Genomic DNA, 24,531 nt, shown 5'->3' with positions numbered 1-24,531 from the left:
ATACCGCACAACTTTGGCCCGAGAACAGACGTTGTTGGTTCTTTCCCAAAGCTGGGAATTTCGTCTTGTCCGTCACTTATACGCTCAACTTATTGAAAGATATTAACAATTCGATTGAGAGGGTAATTGATGACTTGTCAAGGAATTTGAACTGATAGATTATAGAGGTATGGGTGTTTGTGGGAAACAATCAGGCTGCAGCATTAGGGTTAAAAACAGCAGCTATTACCGGGATACCTCAGGGATATGTTTAAAAGACAATATTCAAAATAAAGTTGCTAGTAATGGCAAATCAACTGATCAACAAAGAGAGATAGTAGAGGGCATCGAGTGACTAGCTCCCTTAAGGTTTACTATACAAACGGTAGGAGTCTAAGAAATAAGATAGATGAGCTAGGATTACTTGCAAATGTAGGTAATATAGATATTATTGGTATAACAGAGACCTGGTTCAACCTGAAAGATAAAGAAATGCCTTCTGAATGCAACATACAGGGTTATAAACTATTCCACGCTGATAGGGTCAACAGGAAGGGTGGTGGAGTAGCGATGTATGTCAGAGAAAATTTAAATTGTTGTCTTAGACATGATATAAGATGAGAAACATCGAACACAGGATCTCTTTGGCTACAGTTTCTCGAGGGACGTGACAAATTAATTTTGGGTGTGTTGTATAGGCCCCCTAACCTTGATAGGGAGTGCAGTAAGCAGTTATGAGACGAAATTCATAAGGCATCTAGTTATGAAAATGTTGTCATAATGGGAGATTTTAACTTTAGACAAATTGATTGGAACAATATGACAGGAAATCTTGAGTCTAGTGACTTGATACGGTTCAGGATTGCTTTTTAGAACAGGTTGTGACAGAACCAACTAGAGGAAACAATCTGCTTGACTTGGTTCTTGCCAACAAAGATTCACTAATTAATAATCTTGATGTTAATGATGAACTTGGGGAAAGTGATCACAAATCACTTAGTTTCAATATATCATGGAATTACCCAGATAACTGCAATCAAATCTCTGTCCCAGATTTTCACTTGGCCAACTTTATGGGACTGTAAAATTACCTGGGTGGGCTAAATTGGGATGTCCTGACTATGGGTCAGGTAGGTGATCTTGGTTGCCAATATGACGTTTTTCAGAGCATAGTTCTAGCTGCCCAGACAACTTTTGTTCCGAGTAGGGAAATTAGATCTAACAAAAATGATGCAAAATGGATGAACAATAGATTAAAACATCTCATTGGTCAAAAGAGAGGCATATATAGGCGTATCAAAAGAGGGGATGGGCAGTTAAGAAATCTATATATTTAATTAAAGAGAGAAATAAAGAAAGCAATAAGAAAAGCAAAAAGGGATTATGAGGCTAAGGTCGCAAGGGATTAAAATACTAACCCAAAAGGGTTCTTTCAGGTATACAGAAGTAAGATTAGAGACAAGATTGGCCCACTTAAGAATAACTCTGGTCAGATCACTGACAGTGACAAGGATATGTGTGAAATTCTCAATACCTACTTCCTCTCAGTTTTCACCCAGGAAAATAATGGCGATATTCCTAAAATAATAGATTATGTGCGGGTTATTTGTGTAGGATAATAATAAACTATGCAAGATTGCGGTAACTAGTGACATGGTCCTCAGACAAATAGAGAAACTAAAACCTAACAAATCCCCAGGTCCTGATGAACTGTTTGCAAGGGTGTTAAAGGAATGTAAAGAGGAACTTAGCATACCTTTGGCTAATCTTTTTAACATATCACTACAAACTGGCATAGTGCCTGATAAGAGGAAAATGGCAAATGTAATACCTATTTACAAGGCAGGTGACAGGTCCTTGGCTTCGAACTATAGATCAATAAGCCTTACCTCCATAGTGGGAAAGTTTATGTAAACAATAATTGCCGAAGCAATTCGTAGCCATCTTGATAGGCACAGATTGATTAATGAATCTCAACACAGTGTTACAAAGGGGTGTTCCTGTCTTACGAATTTACTAATTTTGTTCACTAAGGTGTTTGAGGAGGTAGATCATGTTGGGCACGACCTACTTCCACATTGGACAAATGTGACACCACCTACGACTGCTGCACCTCTCCTGCCATAGGTTAATAAGCTGCTTCTCCGCTCCTATGCCGTATTCTATTCAAGATTAATGGACTGACCACATCGACTCAAGGCTGAGGGACTGATTACCTCATTCTCCTCCTGTTCTTCAAGTTTATCCTTTGTATGGACTGATGAAGCCACTGTGTGGCGAAACGTTTCCTCAGTGAAGATACCCAAGAGTTGCACATGTGTCTAATTTAAAAAATGCTCTGGAAAACGTACAAAGGAGGATGATAAAGATGATCCCATGTATCAAAAATCTTCCCTATGAGGATAGACTGAGGGCCCTGAATCTGCACTCTCTCGAAAGGCGTAGAATTAGGGGGGATATGATCGAGGTGTATAAATGGAAAACAGGAATAAATAAAGGGGATGTAAATAGCGTGCTGAAAATTTCCGGCCAAGACAGGACTCGCAGCAATGGTTTCAAGTTGGAAAAAATCAGATTCAGGAAGGATATAGGAAAGCACTGGTTTGGTAATAGAGTTGTGGATGAGTGGAACAAACTCCCGAGTACAGTTATTCAAGCTAAAACGTTGTGTAGTTTTAAAAATAGGTTAGATAAATACATGAGTGGGTGTGGGTGGGTGTGAGTTGGACGTGACTAACTTGTGCTGCTGGGTCTGGTGCAGTGCTCCTTCCTTGAGTGGAAGTGACCAGACTGGGTGGGGCATTTGGCTTATCGGGGGGGGGGGGGTCATTGGGCTAATTCGGGGGAGGGGACATAGACCTGCTCCACATGGGTCAGTAGGCCTGTTGCAATGTTCCTTCTTTCTTATATTCTTATGTTCTTATGTACACCTCGCAAAGATTAACAAAATATAAAAAAAAAATATCACTGCTACCGTGTGGCGATAGTAGTGATATTTGAAAGTATTTTCAAACAACGTATAGAAAAATATCTACGTCAAAAATAACCATTATTCTATTTTCAAAGGTGTCGCTATAATTTAAAGTCTTCTTAATTTAATACACATGAATTCGAGAACAGGAACATTAACAGGAAGACACTAACAACACGAACAGGTTATAAAACACACCGCTTCTTGTAGAAATTATAGGTAAAAACATGATGTTAGTTTCATGTGTTTTCGAAAGCCCAAGTTTAGGTAGATGAGAAGAAATTTTATTCCGTAAATTCGAAAAATTACGTAATAAAATTAGAATTTAGCAATATAGGTTACAGTCCTTTTAAGATTTAAACGATTTTTAAAACGTGATTGTTCACGAGATAGTAAACTGTTCATTCTGTTCAGATAATCAACAAAAGCACTGTGTACTTTAATGCAGAGTGCGCAGGTTCGAATCCCGCTGAGGACTGAGAGATAATGTTTGCAAATAATTACGCCCGTTTGCGAACTGTTAAGCATTCCAGCATCTCTTTCGACGTTCACTGCATTGCGGCAGGATTTGATGAAATAACTTATCACAAGCCTGGTGCTCCAGGGTGTGAGATACACCGCCTCGCTCTGGCTGGGCGCCCATACCTATCCGGGGTCTGGATGTGTGGCATAAGTATTGTGTACTTTGATGCAGTTTCGAATCCTGCTGTGGACTGAGAGATAATGTTTATATATATATATATATATATATATATATATATATATATATATATATATATATATATATATATATATAAATATATATATATATATATATATATATATATATATATATATATATATATATATATATATATATATATACACACACATATATGCAATAAGATCACAGTAAACAGGTGATTTTAAAATATGCAAAACAACCACTGTGAAAGAGTAGAGAAATTCCAAGCGCTTTCGTGACTACTCACATTATCACAGAACAATGTTCCTTGATAATGTGAGTAGTCACGAAAGCGCTTGGAATTTCTCTACTCTTTCACAGTGGTTGTTTTGCATATATATATATATATATATATATATATATATATATATATATATATATATATATATATATATATATATATATATATATATATATATATATATATATTGTCTCAACAAGTCGGCCGTCTCCCACTGAGGCAGGGTGACCCAAAAAAGAAAGAAAATCCCCAAAAAGAAAATACTTTCTTCATCATTCAACACTTTCACCACACTCACACATAATCACTGTTTTTGCAGAGTTGCTCAGAATACAACAGTTTAGAAGCATATACGTATAAAGATACACAACATATCCCTCCAAACTGCCAATATCCCAAACTCCTCCTTTAAAGTGCAGGCATTGTACTTCCCATTTCCAGGACTCAAGTCCGACTATATGAAAATAACCGGTTTCCCTGAATCCCTTCACTAAATATTACCCTGCTCACACTCCAACAGATCGTCAGGTCCCAAGTATCATTCGTCTCCATTCACTCCTAACACGCTCACGCACGCTTGCTGTAAGTCCAAGCCCCTCGCCCACAAAACTTTTACCCCCTATCTCCAACCCTTTCGAGGACGACCCCTACCCCTCCTTCCTTCCCCTATAGATTTATATGCTTTCCATGTCATTCTACTTTGATCCATTCTCTCTAAATGACCAAACCACCTCAACAACCCCACTTCTGCCCTCTGACTAATGCTTTTATTAACTCCACACCTTCTCCAAATTTCCACACTCCGAATTTTTTGCATGATATTTACACCACACATTGCCCTTAGACAGGACATCTCCACTGCCTCCAACCGTCTCCTCGCTGCTGCATTTACCACCCAAGCTTCACATCCATATAAGAGTGTTGGTACCACTATACTTTCATACATTCCCTTCTTTGCCTCCATAGATAGCGTTTTTTGACTCCACATATACCTCAAAGCACCACTCACCTTTTTTCCCTCATCAATTCTATGATTAACCTCATCCTTCATAAATCCATCCGCCGACACGTCAACTCCCAAGTATCTGAAAACATTCACTTCTTCCATACTCCTCCTCCCCAATTTGATATCCAATTTTTCTTTATCTAAATCATTTGATACCCTCATCACCTTACTCTTTTCTATGTTCACTTTCAACTTTCTACCTTTACACACATTCCCAAACTCATCCACTAACCTTTGCAATTTTTCTTTAGAATCTCCCATAAGCACAGTATCATCAGCAAAAAGTAACTGTGTCAATTCCCATTTTGAATTTGATTCCCCATAATTTAAGCCCACCCCTCTCCCGAACACCCTAGCATTTACTTCTTTTACAACCCCATCTATAAATATATTAAACAACCATGGTGACATTACACATCCCTGTCTAAGACCTACTTTTACCGGGAAGTAGTCTCCCTCTCTTCTACACACCCTAACCTGAGCCTCACTAACCTCATAAAAACTCTTAACAGCATTTAGTAACTTACCACCTATTCCATATACTTGCAACATCTGCCACACTGCTCCTCTATCCACTCTATCATATGCCTTTTCTAAATCCATAAATGCAATAAAAACTTCCCTACCTTTATCTAAATACTGTTCACATATATGCTTCAATGTAAACACTTGATCTACACGTCCCCTACCCACTCTGAAGCCTCCCTGCTCATCCGCAATCCTACATTCTATCTTACCTCTAATTCTTTCAATTATAACCCTACCGTATACTTTTCCTGGTATACTCAGTAAACTTATTCCTCTATAATTTTTACAATCTCTTTTGTCCCCTTTCCCTTTATATAAAGGGATTATACATGCTCTCCGCCAATCCCTAGGTACCTTCCCCTCATTCATACATTTATTAAGCAAAAGTACCAACCACTCCAACACTATATCCCCCCCTGCTTTTAACATTTCTGTCATGATCCCATCAGTTCCACCTGCTTTACCCCCTTTCATTCTACGTAATGCCTCACGCACCTCCACCACACTTACATTCTGCTCTTCTTCACTCCTAAAAGATGGTATACCTCCCTGACCAGTGCATGAAATTACCGCCTCCCTTTCTTCATCAACATTTAAAAGTTCCTCAAAATATTCTCGCCATCTACCTAATACCTCCCTCTCCCCATCTACTAACTCCCCTACTCTGTTTTTAACTGACAAATCCATACTTTCCCTTGGCTTTCTTAACTTGTTTAACTCACTCCAAAATTTTTTCTTATTTTCATTAAAATTTCTTGACAGTGCCTCTCCCACCCTATCATCTGCTCTCCTTTTGCACTCTCTCACCACTCTCTTCACCTTTCTTTTACTCTGCATATACTCTGCTCTTCTTATAACACTTCTGCTTTGTAAAAACCTCTCATAAGCTACCTTTTTCTCTTTTATCACACCCTTTACTTCATCATTCCATCAATCACTCCTCTTTCCTGCTGCCCCCACCCTCCTATAACCACAAACTTCTGCCCCACATTCTAATAATGCATTTTTAAAACTATTCCAACCCTCTTCAACCCCCCCCCCCCACTACTCATCCTTGCACTAACCCACCTTTCTGCCAATAGTCGCTTATATCTCACCCGAACTTCCTCCTCCCTTAGTTTATACACTTTCACCTCCCTCTTACTTGTTGCCACCTTCCTCTTTTCCCATCTACCTCTTACTCTAACTTTAGCTACAACTAAATAATGATCCGATATATCAGTTGCCCCTCTATAAACATGTACATCCTGGAGCCTACCCATCAACCTTTTATCCACCAATACATAATCTAACAAACTACTTTCATTACGTGCTACATCATACCTTGTATATTTATTTATCCTCTTTTTCATAAAATATGTATTACTTATTACCAAATTTCTTTCTACACATAGCTCAATTATAATATATAATATATATATATATATATATATATATATATATATATATATATATATATATATATATATATATTAACAAGTCGGCCGTCTCCCACCGAGGCAGGATGACCCAAAAAGAAATAAAATCCCCAAAAAGAAAATACTTTTAGCATTATTCAACACTTTCACCTCACACATATCACTGTTTTTGCAGAGGTGCTCAGAACACAACGGTTTAGAAGCATATACGTATAAAGATACAGAACATATCCCTCCAAACTCGTATTTCCAGGACTCAAGTTCGGCTATATAAGAATAACCGGTTTCCCTGAATCCCCTCACTAAATATTACCCTGCTCACACTACAACAGATCGTCAGGTCCCAAATACCATTCGTCTCCATTCACTCCAATCTAACACGCTCACGCACGCTTGCTAGAAGTCCAAGCCCCTCACCCACAAAACCTCCTTTACCCCCTCCCTCCAACCTTCTTGAGGACGACCCCTTTGATATATATATACCTTTGAAGAGTTTCGCGAGTTTATCTACTCTCTGAGCCCGGCCATGGGTCAGGCTCGTCTGGTGCTTGCCTAGTCAACCAGGCTGTTGCTGCTGGAGGCCCGCTGCCTCACATATCCATCACAGCCTGGTTGATCTGGCGCCTGATGAAAATACTTGTCCAGTTTCCTCTTGAAGGTTTCTACACTTGTTTCAGCAGTGTTTCTGATATCTTCTGGTAAGATGTTGAACAGTCTGGGACCCCGGATATTGATACAGTGTTCCCTTATTGTCCCCACCGCATCCCTGCTCCTCACTGGGTTTATTTTATACTTCCTTCCATATCTCTCACTCCAGTATGTTGTTATGGCAGTGTGCAGTTTTGGGACCAATCCTTCGAGTACCTTCCAGGTATATATTATCATGTACCTCTCTCTCCTCCGCTCCAAGGAGTACATGTTCAAGACTTGCAGGCGTTCCCAGTAGTTTAGGTGCTTTACTGGCTCAATGTTAGCCGCAAACGATCTCTGTATTTGTTCCAGCTCTGATATTTCTCCTGACTTGAACGGGGCCCTACAGATTTATACGCTTTCAATGTCATTCTACTTAGATCCATTCTCTCTAAATGACCAAACCACCTCAACAACCCCTCTTCAGCCCACTCAATAATACTTTTTATTAACTCCACACCTTCTCCTAATTTCCACACTCGGAATTTTCTGCATAATATTTACACCACACATTGCCCTTAGACAGGACATCTCCACTGCCTCCAGCTGCCTCCTCGCTGCAGCATTTACAACCCAAGCTTCATATATACATTAGTGATGAACACTAGTCTGTAACACTAGCCTACATGGCAAAAATAAAACAAACGTATACTTCATCTCTGTGTCAGCAATGTAATTTTTTTAAGTCTTGTGAACCATTTTTAAATAACAAATTATACCTCTTTATATTAAGAGAAGTGGAATATTCACAATGCTTAAGGGAGAAATACAAATATATTTCCTCGAAACCTTTTTATCTGCTTCTCCAAGACTCTGGGTCCCCACAACTTAAACAAGAAACAAGATGCTGGTATATATTTTAGACTGGCACAGAGGCTTTCCCTAGCAGAATTAAAAAGTTTGCGAACGATTTATCTTATATTCAAAAGTCACGCAATCTAAGGCACTTTGCTTAAGTTTTTAGCTAAATCTGGTGCAGGATTTACGTTAGGCGACGAAATAAGCTCCTTCAGGCAACGATAATAAAAGCAAAAGGTTTCCAATGGCCTTTGTGAGATGTTAAAATCTGAATGTGAAGCAGTCATAGCCGACTCATACGTAAAATTTGTCCTGCGTATAATAAAAGCATCTTCCCAAACGAACCTCCTGGGTTTAATTACCTTAGTAATTAAATTTCTACTTGTTTGTCCTATGTATGATACACTACCAGGAAAAAAAAAACTCAGAAACAGTCTGAAGACGGAAGCAGCGACAGCAGAAAACACGCTACATCACTGACAACCAAGAACTAACACTCAAAGGTACGCTTGATGCTAGATAAACTTCTAGAATCATCATCTCAGATCGGTTGCACTTATTACAATGAATTTTTGTAACACTATATACAACACATTTATTCTTCGAGACCATCGGTGACATAATTTCCTGTTTTGTTAGAATAATGTAATACTCTTACGCCAAGAGTAAGTATTATATTTTTCATGTTCTTGCGCATGTTACCGTCGTGAGTAAATTGCATTTTAGCATCAGTTGCGATTATGTTACTTTTCTCGTAGCTGTATTAAAATCAATGGCTCTTTTGACCTTTTTTCCTTTTATAAACCATTATTGAGAGAAAAAGTTAGAGCTGACGTTCAAACTATTCTTAAATTATATTAACCTTTTTTAACTTATATAATCTTGGATATTATATGATACGGTGTTGATATTTCTAATTTTTTTTCTTTTTTAGAGTTTGTGCCTAAACCACATGTTAGAAGATTCTTAACCTCCAACTTAAACCTAAAATTAACAAATTTAAAGTTTCTGAGAATAAAAGTGGTTAAAAAAAGGTGGTAAGAAACTGATGGGAAACACGAGAAGACATAAATTATTAATAACAAAATTTGCCTGTTGTTTAAAAGCGAAAAAAGACACGATATTGTGGAGTGTGTCTGCCAAGTACACAACCAGTGTGGAGTGTGTCTGCCATGTACACAGGCAGTGTGAAGTGTGTCTGCCATGTACACAGGCGGTGTGAAGTGTGTCTGCCATGTACACAGGCGGTGTGGAGTGTGTCTGCCAAGTACACAGGCGGTGTGAAGAGTCTGCCATGTACACAGGCAGTGTGAAGTGTGTCTGCCATGTACACAGGCGGTGTGGAGTGTGTCTGCCAAGTACATAGGCAGTGTGGAGTGTGACTGCCATGTACAGAGGCGGTGTGGAGTGTGTCTGCCAAGTACATAGGCAGTGTGGAGTGTGTCTGCCAAGTACACAGGCGGTGTGGAGTGTGTCTGCCAAGTACACAGGCAGTGTGAAGTGTGTCTGCCATGTACACAGGCGGTGTGGAGTGTGTCTGCCAAGTACATAGGCAGTGTGGAGTGTGACTGCCATGTACACAGGCGGTGTGGAGTGTGTCTGCCAAGTACACAGGCGGTGTGGAGTGTGTCTGCCATGTACACAGGCGGTGTGGAGTGTGTCTGCCATGTACACAGGCGGTGTGGAGTGTGTCTGCCAAGTACATAGGCAGTGTGGAGTGTGTCTGCCAAGTACACAGGCAGTGTGAAGTGTGTCTGCAAAGTACACAGGCAGTGTGGAGTGTATCTGCCAAGTGCACAGGCAGTGTGAAGTGTGTCTGCCAAGTACGCAGGCGGTGTGGAATGTGTCTGCCAAGTACACAGGCAGTGTGGAGTGTGTCTGCCAAGTACACAACCAGTGTGGAGTGTGTCTGCCAAGTACATAGGCAGTGTGGAGTGTGTCTGCCAAGTACACAGGCAGTGTGAAGTGTGTCTGCCAAGTACACAGGCAGTGTGGAGTGTATCTGCCAAGTGCAGAGGCAGTGTGAAGTGTGTCTGCCAAGTACACAGGCAGTGTGGAGTGTATCTGCCAAGTACACAGCAGAGTGTGTCTGCCACGTACACAGGCAGTGTGGATTGTGTCTGCCAAGTACACAGGCAGTGTGGAGTGTATCTGTGTGTGAAGTGTGTATGCCAAGTACACAGGCAGTGTGGAGTGTATCTGCCAAGTACACAGGCAGTGTGGAGTGTGTCTGCCAAGTGCACAGGCAGTGTGAAGTGTGTCTGCCAAGTACACATGCAGTGTGGAGTGTATTTGCCAAGTACACAGGCAGTGTGGAGTGTGTCTGCCAAGTACACAGGCAGTGCAGAGTGTGTCTGCCACGTACACAGGCAGTGTGGAGTGTGTCTGCCAAGAACACAGGCAGTGTGGAGTGTGTATGCCAAATACACAGGCAGTGCAGAGTGTGTCTGCCAAGTACACAGGCAGTGTGGAGTGTGTCTGCCAAGTACACAGGCAGTGTGGAGTGTGTCTGCCATGTACACAGGAAGGGCAGTGTGTGTCTGCCAAGTACACAGGAAGTGCAGAGTGTGTCTGCCAAGTACACAGGCAGTGTGGAGTGTGTCTGCCAAGTACACAGGCAGTGCAGAGTGTCTGCCAAGTACACAGGCAGTGTGGAGTGTGCCTGCTAAGTACACAGGCAGTGTGGAGTGTGTCTGCCAAGTACACAGGCAGTGCAGAGTGTGTCTGCCAAGTACACAGGCAGTGCGGAGTGTGTCTGCCAAGTGCACAGACAGTGTGGAGTGTGTCTGCCAAGTACACAGGCAGTGCAGTGTGTATCTGCCAAGTACACAGGCAGTGTGGAGTGTGCCTGCCAAGTACACAGGCAGTGTGGATTGTGTCTGCCAAGTACACAGGCAGTGCAGTGTCTGCCAAGTACACAGGCAGTCCGGAGTGTGTCTGCCAAGAACACAGGCAGTGTGGAGTGTCTGCCAAGTACACAGGCAGTGTGGAGTGTGTCTGCCAAGTACACAGGCAGTGTGGAGTGTGTCTAACAAGCACACAGGCAGTGTGGAGTGTGTCTGCCAAGTACACAGGCAGTGCAGAGTGTGTCTGCCAAGTACACAGGCAGTGCAGAGTGTGTCTGCCAAGTACACAGGCAGTGTGGAGTGTGTCTGCCAAGAACACAGGCAGTGTGGAGTGTGTCTGCCAAGTACACAGGCAGTGTGGAGTGTGTCTGCCAAGTACACAGGCAGTGCAGAGTGTGTCTGCCAAGTACACAGGCAGTGCAGAGTGTATCTGCCAAGTACACAGGCAGTGTGGAGTGTGTCTGCCAAGTACACAGGCAGTGCAGAGTGTGTCTGCCAAGTACACAGGCAGTGTGGAGTGTGTCTGCCAAGTACACAGGCAGTGTGGAGTGTGTCTGCCAAGTACACAGGCAGTGTGGAGTGTGTCTGCCTAGTACACAGGCAGTGCAGAGTGTGTCTGCCAAGTACACAGGCAGTGTGGAGTATGTCTGCCAAGTACATAGGCAGTGCAGAGTGTGTTTGCCAACTACACAGGCAGTGTGGAGTGTGTCTGCCAAGTACACAGGCAGTGTGGAGTGTGTCTGCCAAGTACACAGGCAGTGTGGAGTGTGTCTGAAAAGTACACAACCAGTGTGGAGTGTCTGCCAAGTACACAGGCAGTGTGAAGTGTGTCTGCCAAGTACACAAGCAGTGTGGAGTGTGTCTGCAAAGTACACAGGCAGTGTGGAGTGTGTCTGCCAAGTGCACAGGCCGTGTGGAGTGTGTATGCGAAGTACACAGGCAGTGCAGAGTGTGTCTGCCAAGTACACAGGCAGTGCAGTGTGTGTCTGCCAAGTACACAGGCAGTGTGGAGTGTGTCTGCCAAGTACACAGGCAGTGTGGAGTGTGTCTGCCAAGAACACAGGCAGTGTGGAGTGTGTCTGCCAAGTACACAGGCAGTGTGGAGTGTGTCTGCCAAGTACACAGGCAGTGTGGAGTGTGTCTGCCAAACACACAGGCAGTGTGGAGTGTGTCTGCCAAGTACACAGGCAGTGTGGAATGAGTCTGCAAAGTATACAGGTAGTGTGGAGTGTGTCTGCCAAGCACACAGGCAGTGTGGAGTGTGTCTGCCAAGTACACAGGCAGTGAAGAGTGTCTGCCAAGTATACAGGCAGTGCAGAGTGTGTATGCCAAGTACACAGGCAATGTGGAGTGTGTCTGCCAAGTACACAGGCAGTGCAGTGTGTGTCTGCCAAGTACACAGGCAGTGCAGAGTGTGTCTGCCAAGTACACAGGCAGTGTGGAGTGTGTCTGCCAAGTACACAGGCAGTGCAGAGTGTGTCTGCCAAGTACGCAGGCAGTGCAGTGTGTGTCTGCCAACTACACAGGCAGTGTGGAGTGTGTCTGCCAAGTACACAGGCAGTGCAGAGTGTGTCTGCCAAGTACACAGGCAGTGCAGAGTGTGTCTGCCAAGTACACAGGCAGTGTGGAGTGTGTCTGCCAAGTACACAGGCAGTGTGGAGTGTGTCTGCCAAGTACACAGGCAGTGTGGAGTGTGTCTGCCAAGTACACAGGCAGTGCAGAGTGTGTCTGCCAAGTACACAGGCAGTGCAGAGTGTGTCTGCCAAGTACACAGGCAGTGTAGAGTGTGTCTGCCAAGTACACAGGCAGTGTGGAGTGTGTCTGCCAAGTACACAGGCAGTGCAGAGTGTGTCTGCCAAGTACACAGGCAGTGCAGAGTGTGTCTGCCAAGTACACAGGCAGTGTGGAGTGTGTCTGCCAAGTACACAGGCAGTGCAGAGTGTGTCTGCCAACTACACAGGCTGTGTTGTGTGTCTGCCAAGTACACAAGCAGTGCAGAGTGTGTCTGCCAAATACACAGGCAGTGCAGAGTGTGTCTGCCAAGTACACAGGCAGTGTGGAGTGTGTCTGCCAAGTACATAGGCAGTGCAGAGTGTGTCTGCAAGGTACACAGGCAGTGCAGAGTGTGTCTGCCAAGTACACAGGCAGTGCAGTGTGTGTCTGCCAAGTACACAGGGAGTGCAGTGTGTGTCTGCCAAGTACACAGGCAGTGTGGAGTGTGTCTGCCAAGTACACAGGCAGTGTGGAGTGTGTCTGCCAAGTACACAGGCAGTGCGGAGTGTATCTGCCAAGTACACAGGCAGTGCAGTGTGTGTCTGCCAAGTAAACTGGCAGTGCAGTGTGTGTCTGCCAAGTACACAGGCAGTGCAGAGTGTGTCTGCCAACTACACAGGCAGTGTGGAGTGTGTCTGCCAAGTACACAGGCAGTGTGGAGTGTGTCTGCCAAGTACACAGGCAGTGTGGAGTGTCTGCGAAGTACACAGTGCAGAGTGTGTCTGCCAAGTACACAGGCAGTGCAGAGTGTGTCTGCCAAGTACACAGGCAGTGTAGAGTGTGTCTGCCAAGTACACAGGCAGTGTGGAGTGTGTCTGCCAAGTACACAGGCAGTGTGGAGTGTGTCTGCCAAGTACACAGGCAGTGCAGAGTGTGTCTGCCAAGTACACAGGCAGTGTGGAGTGTGTCTGCCAAGTACACAGGCAGTGTGGAGTGTGTCTGCCAAGTACACAGGCAGTGTGGAGTGTGTCTGCCAAGTACACAGGCAGTGTGGAGTGTGTCTGCCAAGTACACAGGCAGTGTGGAGTGTGTCTGCCAAGTACACAGGCAGTGTGGAGTGTGTCTGCCAAGTACACAGGCAGTGAAGAGTGTGTCTGCCAACTACACAGGCAGTGTGGAGTGTGTCTGCCAAGTACACAGGCAGTGTGGAGTTTGTCTGCCAAGTACACAGGCAGTGTGGAGTGTGTCTGCCAACTACACAGGCAGTGTGGAGTGTGTCTGCCAAGTACACAAGCAGTGCAGAGTGTGTCTGCAAGGTACACAGGCAGTGCAGAGTGTGTATGCCAAGTACACAGGCAGTGCAGTGTGTGTCTGCCAAGTACACAGGTAGTGCAGTGTGTGTCTGCCAAGTACACAGGCAGTGTGGAGTGTGTCTGCCAAGTACACAGGCAGTGCGGAGTGTGTCTGCCAAGTACACAGGCAGTGCAGTGTGTGTCTGCCAAGTAAACTGACAGTGCAGTGTGTGTCTGCCAAGTACACAGGCAGTGCAGAGTGTGTCTGCCAACTACACAGGCAGTGTGGAGTGTGTCTGCCAAGTACACAGGCAGTGTGGAGTGTGTCTGCCAAGTACACAGGCAGTGTGGAGTGTGTCTGCGAAGTACACAGTGCAGAGTGTGTCTGCCAAGTACACAGGCAGTGCAGAGTGTGTCTGCCAAGTACACAGGCAGTGTAGAGTGTGTCTGCCAAGTATACAAGCAGTGTGGAGTGTGTCTGCCAAGTGCACAGGCAGTGTGGAGTGTGTCTGCCAAGTACACAGGCAGTGCAGAGTGTGTCTGCCAAGTACACAGACAGTGTGGAGTGTGTCTGCCAAATACACAGGCAGTGTGGAGTGTGTCTGCCAAGTACACAGGCAGTGTGGAGTGTGTCTGCCAAGTACACAGGCAGTGTGGAGTGTGTCTGCCAAGTACACAGGCAGTGTGGAGTGTGTCTGCCAAGTACACAGGCAGTGTGGAGTGTGTCTGCCAAGTACACAGGCAGTGTGGAGTGTGTCTGCCAAGTACACAGGCAGTGTGGAGTGTGTCTGCCAAGTACACAGGCAGTGAGGAGTGTGTCTGGAAAGTATACAGGTAGTGTGGAGTGTGTCTGCCAAGCAAACAGGCAGTGTGGAATGTGTCTGCCAAGTACACAGGCAGTGCAGAGTGTGTCTGCCAAGTACACAGGCAGTGCAGAGTGTGTCTGCCAAGTACACAGTGTGGAGTGTGTCTGCCAAGTACACAGGCAGTGCAGTGTGTGTCTGCCAAGTACACAGGCAGTGCAGAGTGTGTCTGCCAACTACACAGGCAGTGTGGAGTGTGTCTGCAAAGTACACAGTGCAGAGTGTGTCTGCCAAGTACACAGGCAGTGCAGAGTGTGTCTGCCAAGTACACAGGCAGTGTGGAGTGTGTCTGCCAAGTACACAGGCAGTGTGGAGTGTGTCTGCCAAGTACACAGGCAGTGTGAAGTGTCTGCCAAGTACACAGGCAGTGCAGAGTGTGTCTGCCAAGTACACAGGCAGTGTGGAGTGTGTCTGCCAAGTACACAGGCAGTGTGGAGTGTGTCTGCCAAGTACACAGGCAGTGTGAAGTGTGTCTGCCAAGTACACAGGCAGTGCAGAGTGTGTCTGCCAAGTACACAGGCAGTGCAGAGTGTGTCTGCCAAGTACACAGGCAGTGCAGTGTGTGTCTGCCAACTACACAGGCAGTGTGGAGTGTGTCTGCCAAGTACACAGGCAGTGCAGTGTGTCTGCCAAGTACACAGGCAGTGTGTAGTGTGTCTGCCAAGTACACAGGCAGTGTGGAGTGTGTCTGCCAAGTACACAGGCAGTGTGGAGTGTGTCTGCCAACTACACAGGCAGTGCAGAGTGTGTCTGCCAAGTACACAGGCAGTGCAGAGTGTGTCTGCCAGGTACACAGGCAGTGTGGAGTGTGTCTGCCAAGTACACAGGGAGTGCAGAGTGTGTCTGCCAACTACACAGGCAGTGTGGAGTGTGTCTGCCAAGTACACATGCAGTGTGGAGTGTGTCTGCCAAGTACACAGGCAGTGCAGTGTGTCTGCCAAGTACACAGGCAGTGTGGAGTGTGTCTGCCAAGTACATAGGCAGTGCAGAGTGTCTGCAAGGTACACAGGCAGTCCAGTGTGTGTCTGCCAAGTACACAGGCAGTGCAGTGTGTGTCTGCCAAGTACACAGGCAGTGTGGAGTGTGTCTGCCAAGTACACAGGCAGTGTGGAGTGTGTCTGCCAAGTACACAGGCAGTGCGGAGTGTATTTGCCAAGTACACAGGCAGTGCAGAGTGTGTCTGCCAAGTACACTGGCAGTGCAGAGTGTGTCTGCCAAGTACACAGGCAGTGTGGAGTGTGTCTGCCAAGTACACAGGCAGTGTGGAGTGTGTCTGCCAATTACACAGGCAGTGCGGAGTGTGTCTGCCAAGTACACAGGCAGTGTGGGGTGTGTCTGCCAAGTACAAAGGCAGTGCAGAGTGTGTCTGCCAAGTACACAGGCAGTGCAGAGTTTGTCTGCCAAGTACACAGGCAGTGTGGAGTGTGTCTGCCAAGTACACAGGGAGTGCAGAGTGTGTCTGCCAACTACACAGGCAGTGTGGAGTGTGTCTGCCAAGTACGCAGGCAGTGCAGAGTGTGTCTGCCAAGTACACAGGCAGTGCAGAGTGTGTCTTCCAAGTACACAGGCAGTGTGGAGTGTGTCTGCCAAGTACATAGGCAGTGCAGAGTGTCTGCAAGGTACACAGGCAGTGCAGAGTGTGTCTGCCAAGTTCACAGGCAGTGCAGTGTGTGTCTGCCAAGTATACAGGCAGTGCAGTGTGTGTCTGCCAAGTACACAGGCAGTGTGGAGTGTGTCTGCCAAGTACACAGGCAGTGTGGAGTGTGTCTGCCAAGTACACAGGCAGTGCGGAGTGTATCTGCCAAGTACACAGGCAGTGCAGAGTGTGTCTGCCAAGTACACTGGCAGTGCAGTGTGTGTCTGCCAAGTACACAGGCAGTGTGGAGTGTGTGTGCCAAGTACACAGGCAGTGTGGAGTGTGTCTGCCAAGTGCACAGGCTGTGTGGAGTGTGTCTGCCAAGTGCACAGGCTGTGTGGAGTGTGTCTGCCAAGTACACAGGCAGTGCAGAGTGTCTGCCAAGTACACAGGCAGTGCAGTGTGTGTCTGCCAAGTACACAGGCAGTGTGGAGTGTGTCTGCCAAGTACACAGGCAGTGTGGAGTGTGTCTGCCAAGAACACAGGCAGTGTGGAGTGTGTCTGCCAAGTACACAGGCAGTGTGGAGTGTGTCTGCCACGTACTCAGGCAGTGTGGAGTGTGTCTGCCAACTACACAGGCAGTGTGGAGTGTGTCTGCCAAGTACGCAGTGCAGAGTGTGTCTGCCAAGTACACAGGCAGTGCAGAGTGTGTCTGCCAAGTACACAGGCAGTGTAGTGTGTGTCTGCCAAGTACACAGGCAGTGTGGAGTGTGTCTGCCAAGTACACAGGCAGTGTGGAGTGTGTCTGCCAAGTACACAGGCAGTGCAGGGTGTGTCTGCCAAGTACACAGGCAGTGTGGAGTGTCTGCCAAGTACACAGGCAGTGCAGAGTGTGTCTACCAACTACACAGGCAGTGCAGAGTGTGTCTGCCAAGTACACAGGCAGTGCAGAGTGTGTCTGCCAAGTACACAGGCAGTACAGAGTGTGTCTGCCAAGTACATAGGCAGTGCAGTGTGTGTCTGCCAAGTACACAGGCAGTGCAGAGTGTGTCTGCCAACTACACAGGCAGTGTGGAGTGTGTCTGCAAAGTACACAGTGCAGAGTGTGTCTGCCAAGTACACAGGCAGTGCAGAGTGTGTCTGCCAAGTACACAGGCAGTGTGGAGTGTGTCTGCCAAGTACACAGGCAGTGTGGAGTGTGTCTGCCAAGTACACAGGCAGTGTGAAGTGTCTGCCAAGTACACAGGCAGTGCAGAGTGTGTCTGCCAAGTACACAGGCAGTGTGGAGTGTGTCTGCCAAGTACACAGGCAGTGTGGAGTGTGTCTGCCAAGTACACAGGCAGTGTGAAGTGTGTCTGCCAAGTACACAGGCAGTGCAGAGTGTGTCTGCCAAGTACACAGGCAGTGCAGAGTGTGTCTGCCAAGTACACAGGCAGTGCAGTGTGTGTCTGCCAACTACACAGGCAGTGTGGAGTGTGTCTGCCAAGTACACAGGCAGTGCAGTGTGTCTGCTAAGTACACAGACAGTGTGGAGTGTGTCTGCCAAGTACACAGGCAGTGTGGAGTGTGTCTGCCAAGTACACAGGCAGTGTGGAGTGTGTCTGCCAAGTACACAGGCAGTGCAGAGTGTGTCTGCCAAGTACACAGGCAGTGCAGAGTGTGTCTGCCAGGTACACAGGCAGTGTGGAGTGTGTCTGCCAAGTACACAGGGAGTGCAGAGTGTGTCTGCCAACTACACAGGCAGTGTGGAGTGTGTCTGCCAAGTACACATGCAGTGTGGAGTGTGTCTGCCAAGTACACAGGCAGTGCAGTGTGTCTGCCAAGTACACAGGCAGTGTGGAGTGTGTCTGCCAAGTACATAGGCAGTGCAGAGTGTCTGCAAGGTACACAGGCAGTCCAGTGTGTGTCTGCCAAGTACACAGGCAGTGCAGTGTCTGCCAAGTACACAGGCAGTGTGGAGTGTGTCTGCCAAGTACACAGGCAGTGTGGAGTGTGTCTGCCAAGTACACAGGCAGTGCGGAGTGTATTTGCCAAGTACACAGGCAGTGCAGAGTGTGTCTGCCAAGTACACTGGCAGTGCAGAGTGTGTCTGCCAAGTACACAGGCAGTGTGGAGTGTGTCTGCCAAGTACACAGGCAGTGTGGAGTGTGTCTGCCAATTACACAGGCAGTGCGGAGTGTGTCTGCCAAGTACACAGGCAGTGTGGGGTGTGTCTGCCAAGTACAAAGGCAGTGCAGTGTGTGTCTGCCAAGTACAAAGGCAGTGCAGAGTGTGTCTGCCAAGTACACAGGCAGTGCAGAGTTTGTCTGCCAAGTACACAGGCAGTGTGGAGTGTGTCTGCCAAGTACACAGGGAGTGCAGAGTGTGTCTGCCAACTACACAGGCAGTGTGGAGTGTGTCTGCCAAGTACGCAGGCAGTGCAGAGTGTGTCTGCCAAGTACACAGGCAGTGCAGAGTGTGTCTTCCAAGTACACAGGCAGTGTGGAGAGGGTCTGCCAAGTACATAGGCAGTGCAGAGTGTCTGCAAGGTACACAGGCAGTGCAGAGTGTGTATGCCAAGTTCACAGGCAGTGCAGTGTGTGTCTGCCAAGTACACAGGTAGTGCAGTGTGTGTCTGCCAAGTACACAGGCAGTGTGGAGTGTGTCTGCCAAGTACACAGGCAGTGTGGAGTGTGTCTGCCAAGTACACAGGCAGTGCGGAGTGTATCTGCCAAGTACACAGGCAGTGCAGAGTGTCTGCCAAGTACACTGGCAGTGCAGAGTGTGTCTTCCAAGTACACAGGCAGTGTGGAGTGTGTGTGCCAAGTACACAGGCAGTGTGGAGTTTGTCTGCCAAGTACACAGGCAGTGTGGAGTGTGTCTGCCAAGTGCACAGGCTGTGTGGAGTGTGTCTGCCAAGTACACAGGCAGTGCAGAGTGTGTCTGCCAAGTACACAGGCAGTGCAGTGTGTGTCTGCCAAGTACACAGGCAGTGTGGAGTGTGTCTGCCAAGTACACAGGCAGTGTGGAGTGTGTCTGCCAAGAACACAGGCAGTGTGGAGTGTGTCTGCCAAGTACACAGGCAGTGTGGAGTGTGTCTGCCAAGTACTCAGGCAGTGTGGAGTGTGTCTGCCAACTACACAGGCAGTGTGGAGTGTGTCTGCCAAGTACGCAGTGCAGAGTGTGTCTGCCAAGTACACAGGCAGTGCAGAGTGTGTCTGCCAAGTACACAGGCAGTGTAGAGTGTGTCTGCCAAGTACACAGGCAGTGTGGAGTGTGTCTGCCAAGTACACAGGCAGTGTGGAGTGTGTCTGCCAAGTACACAGGCAGTGCAGGGTGTGTCTGCCAAGTACACAGGCAGTGTGGAGTGTCTGCCAAGTACACAGGCAGTGCAGAGTGTGTCTGCCAAGTACACAGGCAGTGTGGAGTGTGTCTGCCAAGTACACAGGCAGTGTGGAGTGTGCCAAGTACACAGGCAGTGTGGAGTGTGTCTGCCAAGTACACAGGCAGTGTGGAGTGTGTCTGCCAAGTACACAGTGGAGAGTGTGTCTGCCAAGTACACAGGCAATGCAGAGTGTGTCTGCCAACTACACAGGCAGTGCAGAGTGTGTCTACCAACTACACAGGCAGTGCAGTGTGTGTCTGCCAAGTACACAGGCAGTGCAGAGTGTGTCTGCCAAGTACACAGGCAGTACAGAGTGTGTCTGCCAAGTACATAGGCAGTGCAGAGTGTGTCTGCCAAGTACACAGGCAGTGTGGAGTGTGTCTGCCAAGTACACAGGCAGTGTGGAGTGTGTCTGCCAAGTACACAGGCAGTATGGAGTGTGTCTGCCAAGTACACAGGCAGTGCAGAGTGTGTCTGCCAACTACACAGGCAGTATGGAGTGTGTCTGCCAAGTACACAGTGCAGAGTGTGTCTGCCAAGTACACAGGCAGTGCAGTGTGTGTCTGCCAACTACACAGGCAGTGCAGTGTGTGTCTGCCAACTACACAGGCAGTGCAGAGTGTGTCTGCCAACTACACAGGCAGTGCAGAGTGTGTCTGCCAAGTACACAGGCAGTGCAGAGTGTGTCTGCCAAGTACACAGGCAGTGCAGAGTGTGTCTGCCAAGTACACAGGCAGTGCAGAGTGTGTCTGCCAAGTACACAGGCAGTGCAGAGTGTGTCTGCCAAGTACACAGGCAGTGCAGTGTGTCTGCCAAGTACACAGGCAGTGCAGAATGTGTCTGCCAAGTACACAGGCAGTGCAGAGTGTGTCTGCCAACTACAGGCAGTGCAGAGTGTGTCTGCCAGCTAGAGGCAGTGCAATGTGTGTCTGCAAACTAGAGGCAGTGCAGAGTGTGTCTGCCAACTACAGGCAGTGCAGAGTGCGTCTGCCAAGTACACAGGCAGTGCAGAGTGTGTCTGCCAACTACAGGCAGTGCAGAGTGTGTCTGCCAACTACAAGCAGTGCAGAGTGTGTCTGCCAACTACAAGCGGTGCAGAGTGTGTGTGCCAAGTACACAGGCAGTGCAGCGTGTGTGTGCGAACTACAGGCAGTGCAGAGTGTGTCTGCCAACTACAGGTAGTGCAGAGTGTGTCTGCCAAGTACACAGGCAGTGCAGAGTGTGTCTGCCAAGTACACAGGCAGTGCAGAGTGTGTCTACCAACTACACAGGCAGTGCAGAGTGTGTCTGCCAAGTACACAGGCAGTGCAGAGTGTGTCTGCCAACTACACAGGCAGTGCAGAGTGTGTCTGCCAACTACACAGGCAGTGCAGAGTGTGTCTGCCAACTACACAGGCAGTGCAGAGTGTGTCTGCCAACTACACAGGCAGTGCAGTGTCTGCCAACTACACAGGCAGTGCAGTGTGTGTCTGCCAAGTACACAGGCAGTGTGGAGTGTGTGTGCCAACTACACAGGCAGTGTGGAGTGTGTCTGCCAACTACACAGGCAGTGTGGGGTGTGTCTTCCAACTACACAGGCAGTGTAGAGTGTGTCTGCCAACTGCACAGGCAGTGTGGAGTGCGTGTGCCAACTACACAAGGAGTGTAGGGTGTGTCTGCCAACTACACAGTGTGGAGTGTGTATGCCAACTACACAGGTAGTGTGGAGTGTGTTTGCCAACTACACAGGCAGTGTAGTGTGTATTTGCCAACTACACAGGCAGTGTAGTGTGTATTTGCCAACTACACAGGCAGTGTGGAGTGTATCTGCCAACTGCACAGGCAGTGTAGAGTGTGTCAGCCATGTACACTGGCAGTGTAGTGTGTGTCTGCCAACTACACATTAATCAGGTGTACTCACCATCCTCCTTTCCTGGTGGCGGTGAGGCCGAATCTGGACTCCTTGTCGACACTGGTTCTGACGCCGACGATGCCTTGCCCCTGAGGAGTGACGACTCTCCCGCGGATGACAGCCACCCTCCTGTACACACCGGGCGACGGTGGCGGCGAAGGGGTTAGACACACTGTTAGATAAATGGGGTCCCGGGAGTGTAACACCTCCTCCCGCGGCTCAGGGAGGCAGGGAGGTGGTAAAGGGGTGCTGGAACCACTTAAAATGGGAGGGATAAAAAAGAAAAAAAAAGGCGTCTCCTGGTAAGTTAATGGGGATTATAAAAAAAAAGAGGAAGTGACTGACTGATGGAGAGCCTCTGTCTGACGACCTTAAAGGGAAGTGACAAACTTTCAAACTCTTTATATTATTTTTTTAGGGTGGGAAAGTTACATAGTTATTCGTCAAGTTGGGTGAGTGAATATCAAGTTGACTCCTGGATATATACACACAATGTATGAGTCAGTATCAACAACAATTATATATCATGCCACAGCCTAACAAACCCAAGAACGTGAGCAGTATTGTACTGTAATGCGTTATGATTAAAAGTAATCATAATAAAATGGTCCATGCATGGGGTAAATGCATAAATATTATATAAAAGTGCAAAATCTTAGTTTCTTGTGCAAATCCATTGCAGTCTTGAGAAGAGTGAAGGAAAGAGGAAGAAACAGAGACAAAGTGAGGAGGAGCACAAGTTAATAATAAAAAAAAAGATACAGCAATGAGATAGAGAAGTGTACAAAAGTCTGGTTAAAAAAAATTGATATGGAAAAACAAAAAAAGGTAAACCACTGCGCATGGATGTCATAAAATCACAGTAGAGTCAATCGGGTCTGTTCCGAGGTTGGGGATAGAACACAGTGTCTACTGGTGTCCCGCGTCCTCATCGCCTCGCACGGCTCTGACCTCGACTTTGTAATGGCATCACAATATGACACTTAACACTCAATGGGCTGTTGACTTTATGGTGGACGCTGCCAAAGTTTGCAGTCACAGAAATCAAGGTCACAGTGTTGCGAATGGGACATTGGAAAAAAGTTTGTTGTTTTGGCTACATATCTAAGCTACAATGCATGGAATTGGGAAATGTCCTGTATCAGAAGCCACCTGTATCAAAACATTAGATAAACAATACATAGCTGAAATATATCATCATTATAATCATTCTGGGAGAGAATATACAGGGAAAGTACAAAAGAAGTTGGATTTTTTTCTCTATATTTTTTTTCAAGTTGCTTTGAATAACCACTAATATAATGTTCAACTCTACACCCGGACACAGCCGGTGAGACCGTCCGTGGCAACAGCACTGCCAGCTACACTAAGGCCGAGGACGGTATCATAAAGCCAGTGCTAGCAGCAGGGCGAAGTCTGGCGAAGAACGCTGGAAGGGCCCTTAATTAATGCACGATCTCTGCTGGCGTTCCTCAAGTCTGGCGTCCTGCAACCTTTAGCCAGACCTGGCCTGCCAGGCGACCTTCCACCAGACCTGGCCTGCCAGTCGACCTTCCACCAGACCTGGCCTGCCAGGCGACCTTCCACCAGACCTGGCCTGCCAGTAGTGCTCGCTTTACTGTACCGGCCCTAGATGATCGTCGGTCCGGTATGAAGGTGCGGAGTGTGGCGATGCAGCCGCCTCCCCGCCTTGTGCCTCGTCTCTCTCCAGTCGCTAGTACCTCCAATCCAGACACGGCTGCAACCAGCTCAGACAGGGCCAGAGCCACAGCTCGAACATAACCATAGTTAATGCTTGGATATGGCCCTAACCACAGCTCAGACATGGCCCTAGCCAGCTCGGACAAGGGGTGGTATGGCTTATATTATACATACCGGTGTGTGAGAAGACTGGACATGTCTGCCTTTTTGGGTCATATTTTACCCACCCCTCCATCAATCCCTCCCTCCTGCCCTTCCATCCCTCCCTCCCTTCCCACCCATCCCCACACTTTCTCGCAGCTTCCCACATCACCGACACCCACACCACCCCGCGTTCGAGCCGGGGGGAAGTGGAGGGGGCGTGCTGGGGGAGACACACGGGGAGGGAAGGCGTGAGCCTGCGCTACAACGACAGGTTTCCGCACCACCAGGGACCAGCCAGCGACCCCGCCTCGGTCAGTACCCGCTCAAGTACAACACAGAAGTCTAGTGACACACACACACATATTTGACACTGGTGGCCTGGGGACGCGACACAGGATGAGGGGTGGAAGGGGAGGGGGATGCATGACACTCTGTTCAGGGGGGGAGGGAGGAAGTGTGTGGGGGGCAAGGGAGGGGAGAGGAGTGTCATGACACACGGAGAGGGGGTGGTTGGGGGTCATACACATGCAGGGGGGAGGGGGCGGGGGGAGGGTCGGCACACGGACACAGAGACAAGGACAACAAGCAGAAGCGGGTATGATGGGGGAAAGTGAAGTAATAATAATAATAATAATAATAATAATAATAATAATAATAATAATAATTAATAATAATAATAATAAATAATGCAAATGTTCTTTTTCCTAATGTACTTACAAAAAAAAATCTGTCTTTTTGTATAATTTTTACACTCGTTGATTAAAACGGAGAGAATCTCTTATTTCA

General features: G+C 47.3%; 1 protein-coding gene across 6 annotated transcripts in view; it reads right to left on the bottom strand.

Moving 5' to 3' along the window:
* The window catches only part of Ten-a (tenascin accessory), a 1,550,399-nt gene that overhangs the window by 149,366 nt on the left and 1,376,502 nt on the right, over positions 1–24,531 (bottom strand). For all 6 annotated transcript variants that reach the window (XM_070084924.1, XM_070084928.1, XM_070084925.1 and 3 more), the window contains one exon: positions 21,910–22,029. In XM_070084924.1, coding sequence (XP_069941025.1) covers positions 21,910–22,029 — 120 coding nt within the window. The remainder of the gene's footprint in view (positions 1–21,909; positions 22,030–24,531) is intronic.

The sequence above is a fragment of the Cherax quadricarinatus genome, chromosome 14 (genome assembly GCF_038502225.1).
Source record: "Cherax quadricarinatus isolate ZL_2023a chromosome 14, ASM3850222v1, whole genome shotgun sequence".
Lineage (NCBI taxonomy): Eukaryota > Metazoa > Arthropoda > Malacostraca > Decapoda > Parastacidae > Cherax > Cherax quadricarinatus.
This window is presented reverse-complemented; position numbering and strand designations above follow the sequence as displayed.